This window comes from Aotus nancymaae, unplaced genomic scaffold (genome assembly GCF_030222135.1).
Source record: "Aotus nancymaae isolate 86718 unplaced genomic scaffold, 86718_ANA_hifiasm-v0.15.2.pri h1tg000059l, whole genome shotgun sequence".
Lineage (NCBI taxonomy): Eukaryota > Metazoa > Chordata > Mammalia > Primates > Aotidae > Aotus > Aotus nancymaae.
The window spans coordinates 11,756,523-11,767,274 of NW_026988473.1; the positions used below are offsets into that span (position 1 = coordinate 11,756,523).

A 10,752-nucleotide genomic window follows, 5' to 3' on the forward strand; every position below is an offset into this window, starting at 1 on the left:
TACAATAATGTAATTGTCTTTTAAATTGTCCTCATACTTTGTGTTAATGTGCCTATGTGCCATGTAGGCATGAAATACATAAATGAACATGCCCACACTTGTCCTCGTAAAGTACTCACATTGTTATCCCTCCTGGATAGTAATTTCTTAGAATAGAGACAGCGATTTGGGCTATAGAAAAGCTTTACAGAGTGCCAAATTCAAAACAGTAGGATGAACAAATGAATTCTGGTACAAACCTCAGTTCCTCTAAAGTAATATCTTTCTAAGGGCTGTCAGCTGGCTCCCTGCATCAGCATCACTGGCAGCATTTGGGGGAATTGCTACCCCAAGTTCCCATACCCAGTACCACACACTCAGATCTTCTGCAAAGAGTATAGAAATATCCATTTAAAACAAATATTCAGTGACTCTATGTATTATGTAATATTATATATCTATGTAATAATCCAAAGTTTGTATGTCAAACATTTGCAAATCAAATCTTCTTTTTTTCATTGACCCACATTAAGATACCAAAGCTTATTTATCTTCATTTTTACTAATCTTTCTGAATCACTGTTAATCATGGTTTCAGCTGTTGAGGTCATATCCCCAGTGACTCCCACCCATGAAGCTTCTCTCTGTGAAGTCCTTGTTTTGTTTTTTGCTTGTCTAAACTAGGACATGAAAGTCCCTGAGATATGGTATTTACAAATAATTCACAAGGAGGCTGTCTGCATTGACAATTGTGAACCCTGCTCACATTTTTTGAATTTTCAATTTTCTTTTTTTAAAGTTTTGTTTCTTAAAATATCAGCTTTCTTGAAGGAAAGTATGCCAGTAGCCTCAATTCCTTTTTCTCAAATTCTCTTTGGGATTAATTAAATACAGTCTGTAAATCAAGGTTGGGGGTGAAGGAAGTAGAATTATTGCAGCAGCAAATTACTGATTTCACGAAGTACTTGGTTCATTACTACAGTATTTCCCAATAGTTACTTTGTAAAATATAGGACATTAGGACGACATTTTTGGTTGATTGGATATCTGAGTTTTCTTCATCTACTTCTCCAAGTATTTCCCCCTGAGAGATGATGAATGGAAATGTGGGTATTTGTGAGATTGGGGATAATGGCTCTAACAACATACTTATGCGTTTACAGATGGCCAGTGGTTGAACCAGGATGCAAACACAGGCCAAGGCCAACCAAAGCCTTATCATTTTTTATGTTGCTGTTGTCTGGTATTTTATGTGCATGTGTACATGTGAACACATGTGATTATTTGTGCATCTGTAAGTGTATAGCATTAAAGATGGAGATACTTCTGGACAGATGGACTACTTGATGGAGAAAAACTGAAGAGACTTCCTTGGTGTGGCATATTTTATCCCATTTTAATATATATACCCCCCAAAATTTTATATGTTGAAGTCCTAACCTCTGATCTCTCAGAATGTGACTGTATTTGGAGACAGGGTCTTTAAAGAAGTAATTGAGTTAAAATGAGGTCATTAGGATGGACCCTAATCCAGTATGACTAGCGTTCTTCTAAGAAGGACAGAGAGATGTACAGAAGGAAGACCATGTGAAGACACAGGAAAAGACAGCATTAGCAAGCCAAAGAGAAAAATCTCCAAGGAAAGCAACTCTGACAACACCTTGATCTCAGACTTCTAGCCTCCAGAGTTGTAAGACAATACATTTTTGTCACTGAAGACGCCCAATCTGTGGTACTTCTATGGCAGCTCTAGCAAACTAATACACATATCCACCAGACAAAATCTTGCAGCACCACTCTCTCGCTTTCTAATGTAGCTTAGAGAAGAACAATGTTTTCATCATCTAGTATTCAGAATCATTAAATGTGTCATATTTTTCACACATATATGCATTGTAACAGCATTCTCCCTACCAAGCCACCTGAGATAACTTTTGAAATCATGCTACACAATTTCCTATTTCATAATAAATTCTTTAGACCCTTACTTGAAGTCAGGAAGTAGCAGACCAAGATTTTAATATCATTATTGCCATATAATTCCATGTTCTACTTATAGAGGTACCAGACTATAGGAGAAATTATTGAAGAAAGTACAAGAAGCCCTATATATTTTCACAGTCATAAATCCTCTGTGTTACCCCTTGAGTTGCATCTAATTTCATAGCATGAGTTGTGGGACCATTCATTTGTTCCCTTATTCCTCCAAGCAAGAACCCACATAGACAACTTGCTTCTGAAGAAAATTTTTATACAGAAGTTAATCCATATTATTCAACATGGATAGTTAGCAGGGAAGAATTGTTGGTGTTTCCTTAGAACTGATCAAGAAAAAGGATGCTCTCATTCTAAATTAGATTACCATTCTTAATCCATTTAACTGAAGTATCACTACAACTGAAAAGAAAATGCATCAGTGTACCATAGATGGATGAAAAAAAGATGAATATACAATCCAGACTGCTACAATTCTATCCTCACCTACCAACCTCCCCATCTTTATCTTGAATTGAAAGATTCATTTCCATAGACTTCCAGACTGAACCTGAATCTTGAGTTATTTATTTACTTAATCATTTAATAAATAGTTTTGAGTATTTTCTATATGTTTATCCCAATGGTTCTTAACTGGCAATTTTGACTGCCAGGGGACCATTTGGCAACATCTGGAGATATTTTTGATTAATACAACCAGAATCTGGTTACAATGCATGTATGTGTCATCTAGTGGGTGGAGACCAGGATGCTGTGAAACAAATAACTATCCAGCCTAAAATGTCAACAGTGCCCAGGCTGGGAAATCTAGGCTAGCCTTTTGTTGCTCATATTATATGCATACAAGTTGAAAAAAAGAAGACTTGGTCATTGTCTTCACTGTGCTTGTACACTAATAGGAGAGCTAGAAGCTTATCAAATAGTAAACAAATACAAGTAAAATTGTAATGGTTGCAATGATGGAGGGGTCAATGACATTCCAAAATGAACATTCCAAAAGATACATTTGACCCTGACATAACCAAGGTGAAAAAAGGCTTCACTGAGGAAGTTGTCATGAAACTGGGACAAAGGATAATTAGAAGCTGATTAAGTAAAAGGAAAAGAGAGAGGACATTCCAAGCAGAGTGAACAGCCTGTGCAGAGGCCTGGTGGTGAGAGGAAGCTGGTAAGAAGAAGGGAATGAATAAAGGACAGAGTCACTGGAGAAAAGAGACAGGAGGAAGCTAGAGGTTAGTGAAGATTAAACCTTATGTTGGCTTTGTAATCCATATTATGGTTTGTCTTTGTATTATAATGTATCCCAGATTTCACTTTCACTAAAAAGCAATTGAGGTTTTTTAGACCCCAAAAGCTACTAACATAAAAAAAATTTAAAAAGATATAGAGTCATATCAGAAAGACTCAGGCACTTGAAAAGGTTCCCACTAGTCAAAAACAGGGTAACATCATGATGATAACTACAATGGGAGAGTGGGAAGTTCTAATTATTTTTAAGTCAGAGCATGTGGAGGGGTTTCTGAAGTGGCTGGCAAAGTTCTTTTCTCTTGATCTCAGTGGTGATTACAAGGAGGTTTGGCTGATAATATTTCACTAAGCTATACAGTTGTTTTGTGTGGTCTTTATTCTGAATTTTTGTTTTATTTCACAATAAAAACCTATTAAAATTTTCTTGAAAAGCAACTGAGGGCAATATGGCTGGATGAAGCTTGATGTAGAAGAAAGAATATACCTTAGGATCCGGCAAACTTCATCTCAGCTATTTGCTGCACCTATTCTTGGACAGCAGGAATAACACTAGTTTTGTAGACTTATTACCGGGATTAAATGTTATGATACATACATGTGATACCAATAGTATCTCTTTGTTAGTGTTGTTGTATGAATGAAGTGATTTAATATGTACAAATGTGTGGAACATAGTAAGTGCAATATTAGACTTAGCTGTTATGATTATTATACTGCTTCGCACATAGCAAATAGTTAATACATTTTGCTTCCTACCCCTCCCATTCCCTCTCTCCTCCATTTATTGGCGCCAAAGATAGCTCAGGAGTCTCTGAACCTCTCAGGTTCAGGGATTGCTATTGCTATTGGGATCTGGCCATCCTCCCCACAGACACACAAACACATATACACACACACACACCCCAAAGAGCTACCTTAGTCACTTTAGACCTCTTCTGGAGAATTGCCTGTGAATAAGTGGGCACTTGGATGCATATATTCACACACAAACATGTAAATATAAGTTATAAAAATATATTTTTACACATGACCAACCAACATTTTTTTTCAAAAGAATTAAGCTAATTTGCTAAGATCTATAGGAATGTCTCTGCTCAAAGAAAATTAACAAAGAAGGATGTCATGGAAAAGATGAAACATGTGATGTATATTAATTGAGGTGCTATTAATAACATAACACTATGCTAGGCCCCATAGTAGAAAGATAAAAATAAAATAGGGTATCAGTTCTCTGGGGCAATAATAATTTGGGAATTAGGCTGAACAACAGATATAGTAGGAATGGACTTGAAACAGAAGGCTCAAATAACCTTGATTAGGAAGCTTGGTGTTTCTCAGGAAATTATTTTGGGTACTGAAAATATTACTAAACAGTTGAATTCTAGTCTTTACTTTGACAAGCATACACCAGACCCTCCATGTGACAGAGTATCCCAAGTGGAGAGACAGTTTTACTTTGGACTAATTATCTGGTAACAAGAGAGGAGGTCAACAATTAGTAAGCTACCTTCTTTTGGGAGATGGAACTTATAAGACAAGACCCTAGATGACAAAGCAATTGACTTTCTCCATGGCTTTTGTTTGGGAAGTTACATAAAGGCTCAGTCCCACTGGGCAGCCTCTCCAGGCTCATGAGCCTCCCTTCTTGATCTAACAGAGGAGTCAGCCATCACTGCTAGGTCCTCTCTTTCATGAATCTCCAGATGAGTCTGGCTCAGTTTATCTCTCTCCCTTTCCAAGTATAAGGTAAGAGAATGTTTTTTTCTCCCTCCTTCTAGATTTGTAATGTTCCAGCACTGACTGACATGGAGCTAGAAAGGTAAAATAGTGGCTTTACAGATAAAGTCTCCAGGATTTCAGAACTAGTTCAGCCTGTGACTTACAGTGTTTTCTCTGAAATTCACTTGGAAGCCCAATTATGCTGGTTAGAATTGTAATAACTAATCTCGGTCAAAGAAATGTTGAGGGACTGAATAAATATAAATGTCTATAAGGTTTAAGGATTAATAAAAATCTTTTATTCATATGGTACTTCATTTAATATTCTGCTGTAAAGCAGATATTATTATCATACCCTTAATAGATACAAAGAAAGCAGGGAAGAATTAACATTTATTATGCAACTAAATGGCTTTCATACATGAGACTAAGTGTTCTATAAATACTTTATCTTACCTAATTTCATTACGACTCCATTATGTAAGTATTATTATTTACATCTTTTAAACATGAGGAAACAGAAATTAATGTGAGATGATCTTCCAGGGGATTATGCTATTAATAGTACACTGGGAATCTAGCTCAGGTTTGTTTAATGCCAAATCCGCTAAACTCCATTTTTACATAATATTTACTAGACATTTGTAGAGCTATTCTAGTCTAGACTATCTGGATTTCCAGAATGAACAGAAATAATGTTTCTCAGGACATTCTTGCCAACTTGAGGAAGGCTATCTGGAGAGGTAAGAAGAAAGGTGAGAGAAGGATGTGAAATTTGACCTGGATACACTGAGATCTGGGGGAAGGTTTCTAGGGATGATGAAGTGTTCTTCTCTTGCATCTGTCCTATGCAATATATTTAGTAACAACTTGGAGTGGCAAGTTAGTGGATATGTTGACACGATAATTTTCACTGTCTTGGAACTATGATCTCCACTATTTTATCTGTCTTGATCTTTTTAATGTAACCATCCCTGTGATCTGTCACATGCTGCATACTTTTTTAAATGATATTTTAAATGAGAACATTCCTAGAGCTTAAATTGTGAGACATATAAAAACCACGTCAGGTGAAAAATAGCAAAAGGAAATTAGGAAGAAAACAAAACAGGGCTGCAGGATAAGAGCACTTTAGCATCTTGCATTTTGTGTAGAAATGGTCATATTGGACAGGGTGCAATGGCTCACACCTGTAATCTCAGAACTTTGGGAGGCTGAGGCAGGTGGATCACCTGAGGTCAGGAGTTCAAGACCAGTTTCATCAACGTGGTGAAAATCCATCTCTACTAAAAATGCAAAAAATTAGTTGGGTGTGGTGATGGATGCCTGTAATCCTAGCTACTTGGGAGGTTGAGGCAGGAGAATCTCTTGAACTCGGGAAGTAGAGGTTGCAGTGAGCTGAGATCATGCCATTGCACTCCAGCCTGGGCAACAAGAGAGAAACTCCATCTCAAATAAAAAAGAAAAGAAAAGAAAAGAAATGGCCATATTGAGTAGAACAAAAGGAACATGTAGAAGTTGCACAGAGGCAGGTTTCAGTTTATTACAGAAAGGACTTCAGAGAATCCAGTCTTTCCACAGCAAAGCAAGCAAACCACGAGGTAATGGGATTCCCTGAGCATCGAAGGTGACCCAGTGTCCACATACTGTATTGGAAATTCAAGTATCTAATAGGGGATCTAATTGGCCATTTCTGAGGTCCCTTCCTGCACTTAGAGTTTATGACTTATAAGAGTTCTGATGTAAATATTTTTAAATTTCATTATAGATGCAGTATTTGTATGATAAATATTATAGAGAGCAGTATTCAGATAATAAATATATGACATGATGGATATGCTGATTAGCCTGATTTGATCTTTCCACAATGTGTATATGTATCAAAGCATCACATTATACAATTATTATTGTCAATTAAAAATAAAATATAACTCTTTGAAAAGATATGAGTGTAATAGACTACAATAAAATAATCAGAAGTTATCATTGTGACAGATTTTGAAGTATCTGTCTATAATAATATAGATAGTAGACTAGCCTTTAGATGTCTTCTTGTTGTAGACTTCTATATGCTGTGTTCTTGAATGATAGAATTTTTTCCATAGCACAGCCCAAATCTTAGATATGAAGTTGTTTTATATAAGGGCTCCTAAACAAGTGATTTGATTATGAGTAATCTTAAATCTTTCACTGCACTGCAAAGTGAAAGTAGAAAAGAAGAAAATGTATAAATAACATTTTCAAGCTGTATTATCCATTCAACATATAATTATTGAGTGTCTAAAATTTGCACAACATTAGGCTTGTTTATATGAGATGACCGAAATGTAAACAAAGCAAAATTCCTGCCTTTGAATTTACAAATAATAATGATAATTATATTTTATTAGGTTTCCATTACTATGGACTAGTCATTGTGATATCTTACATTACTATCACTTTTAAACTTACAGCAATTCTTTTATTTAAGTATAATTATTATTCCCATTTTTCAAGCACAGAAGTTGAAGCTCAGAGAAATTATGTATTACCTAACATCATGAAGCCAGGAGATGGAATTATTCAAACCACATCACTTCCCTTCACCACCGATTTCACATTGATACACTGCCCCTCCTCCGCATGATACAGTATAATGTGCAATATGCTAAGTGGCATTAGAAACCATTCAAAGCATTATTGAAGTTCAGCTGAGGAAAAGAGACCAACTGAAATAGATACCACTTGTTGGCTGTTGGAAAAAACAGCAGAGAGAGCCATTCCAGCTATAGGTGCTCTTAATATTCATAGCTGCCTACTCATATTTTTTCCCATGCTTGTGACACTGACGTGGGTTTGTATGAATGATTTTTACTGGAAATGGTGCTTCTGGGTAGAGATTTCTTTTCAAAGCTCATATCCAATAACAGGAAATATTAAAATTTGGCACGTTGAAACAAGGTCACATATTATGTCTTTTTCACCTTCTTGAATATGAGTTGGTCTGGGAAAAGAAGTGGAATGGATGCCCTTTGCAAATTATGTGTGTTTATTGAAAGGTTTTTGTGGAAGATATATGGCTTCTTCCAGATTTCACATTAGCATCTGAGAAATAAGAAAAATAGATTGGCTTAGTCATTCATATTTATGCCCAAATTCATAGGAAGGGTTCTTAAATTTCCAGCAGCTTAGGATCACATATTTTCTCATACCTTCACCCAAGCCAGGAGGAAATATATGATGAAACACCTTGTTTCCTTCAATCCTTATATTTCTCCTGATCAGATAAGGCTAGAGAAACCAAGAGTAGAAGGGGCTTTATTTTCTGAGGTGTATGCCTGACACTGTCATACTTGGGAGCCTGTTAGTCCTTTGCCCCATGGGTAATTTTTTTCTTTCTTCATTTCCCATCCTATCACTAGTTTTGAGAGTTACATTACAAAGAAACTATGATAGAACTATGGCCATGCAAGGAAGAGACAGGGAGGTAAATACCCCAGCTTCTCTCTGCTCAAAATATTTTATTTCTTGCCCTGTCTCCATGGGCCAATCTCAACTGGCAGCAAGAATATCACTTATGCAATACTCCAGGAGACACTGAGCATAAATATTTGGTTGGTGCAAAAGTAATTGCAGTTTTTGCTATTGAAAGTAATGGCAAAATCACAATTGCTTTTGCACCAACGTAATAAATATATGCATGAATAAATGGCTTCTCCTCCTTACCTTAATGATTTTTAGTCCCAAGAATTCCTTGACACTTTCTTGTGAATTTGCTGAAATAATTGAATTTTCATTCCACTCCTTCTGAAAATAGTTTCTGAATTCCACCTACTTCCTCTGCCATTTTTCTTCAGTAGTCTCTTAAATAGTTTGGCCCAACTCTTGGCAGGTGTAGATATTGAGGTGTAGATATTCATGTGGAGAAACTTGGTAAAAGTGGAGAAAAGAAAAAGAACTAGTCTAGATCCTTCCAGTTTTTAACTCCAGTCCTGATTACACTAGATTCGTGACTTGGAGTGTAATCTAATTTATCCTCAGTCTGATTCTTCCTTCTATCCTTGTAACTCTCCACAGAGAAATACTGTTGGCTCAATGACCTGGGAAAATCACTCAGTGTTGATGGAATTTGTGTTCCTCGCCTATCCCTCCAGCCTAGAACTGCGTATTCTGTCCTTCCTTGGGGTCAGCCTGGTTTACGGATTGATCATCACTGGGAACATCCTCATTGTGGTGTCCATTCACACAGAAGCCCGTCTATGCACACCCATGCACTATTTCCTGGGCAGCCTTTCTGGGATTGAAATATGCTACACTGCAGTGGTGGTGCCCCATATCCTGGCCAACACCCTACAGTCAGAGAAGATCATCACCCTTCTGGGCTGTGCCACCCAGATGGTTTTCTTCATTGCACTGGGCATTGCTGATTGCTTCCTCTTGGCTGCCATGGCCTATGACCGCTATGTGGCCATTTGCCACCCCTTGCAGTACCCTCTCCTCATGACATTGACTCTTTGTGTCCACTTGGTTGTGGCATCAGTCATCAGTGGTCTGTTCCTGTCCTTACAACTGGTGGCTTTCATCTTCTCTCTGCCATTCTGCCGGGCTCGGGGCATTGAGCACTTCTTTTGTGATGTGCCACCAGTCATGCATCTTGTTTGTGCTCACAGTCATGTTCATGAGCAGTCAGTTCTGGTGGCAGCCACACTAGCCATTGCTGTGCCTTTCTTCCTCATCACCACCTCCTACACCTTCATAGTGGCTGCTGTGCTCAAGATCCACTCGGCTACTGGCCGCCACCGGGCCTTCTCCACCTGCTCCTCTCATCTCACTGTGGTGCTGCTGCAGTATGGCTGCTGTGCCTTCATGTACCTGCGCCCCAGCTCCAGCTACCACCCCAAGCAAGATCAGTTCATCTCACTGGTGTACACATTGGGAACTCCACTGCTCAACCCACTCATCTATGCCCTGAGGAGCAATGAGATGAAAGTGTCCATAAGGAGAGTTCTTACCAGGAACTGCCTTTCCCAGAACAGCTAGGATTGACGAGCAGACAATCTATCAGGCAAGTGTTTGGTTCCAGCCCATTAAATCTCTATGAAAATGGGATTTCTATCATTTGATGTTAAAACTCACCTAAAAGATGGTATAAATTATATGGATACTGTTTATTTATTTGTACCAACGATTTTTAAATGTTTCTAGAATTTGACTCGGTAATTTCTCTTCTCAGAAAGAACTACATGAACAAATGAGCATAGGGTGATCTAAAGTGTCAAGTATAATACTTTGTCTGTTTACCAGCTGGGAAGAGATAGCTCACTCAATAGTTTTTAACTAAAAAATATTTTTAAAGGATTATCTGCAGTGGTTATGGGTAAGGAAACCAAGAAAGTGTGGCAGGGCACTAACATTCTAGCAATAACAGGAAGATTTCTCAGTCCTAGACCTAGACCTAAAAGGCATGCAATAAAAGAAGGGTGCAATATTATCAGAGTCCAGTGACAATATTATCAGAGTCCAGTGACAGCTAGATCTAAGGAGATAAACCACTTGGTAGAAACTGTGGCATCAGAAATAAAAGAAACTATGACAGAACTATGGCCATGCAAGGAAGAGACAGGTAGGTTAATACCCCAGCATCTCTCTGCTCAAAATCTTCCATTTCTTGTCCTGTCTCCATGGGCCAAACTCAACTGGCAGCAAAAGGGGAGGATAGACTGGGTGAATCAATCCACTGAAGTCAGTCTCCTAGGACACAGGGAAAGGCAGACAAAAACCTTGAGAACTAGGGCCAAACAGAGAACAATCAGACCAAAGGTTGTTTATTAT

General features: G+C 37.8%; 1 protein-coding gene across 1 annotated transcript; it reads left to right on the forward strand.

The window, feature by feature from the left end:
• The first annotated feature begins 8,640 nt into the window (after window positions 1-8,640).
• LOC105733803 (olfactory receptor 10W1) lies at window positions 8,641-10,113 on the forward strand. The gene has a single exon (XM_012476430.2). It carries the CDS (start codon window positions 9,016-9,018, stop codon window positions 9,958-9,960), a length of 945 nt encoding a protein of 314 aa, XP_012331853.2. The 5' UTR covers window positions 8,641-9,015; the 3' UTR covers window positions 9,961-10,113.
• The last annotated feature ends 639 nt before the right edge of the window (window positions 10,114-10,752 follow it).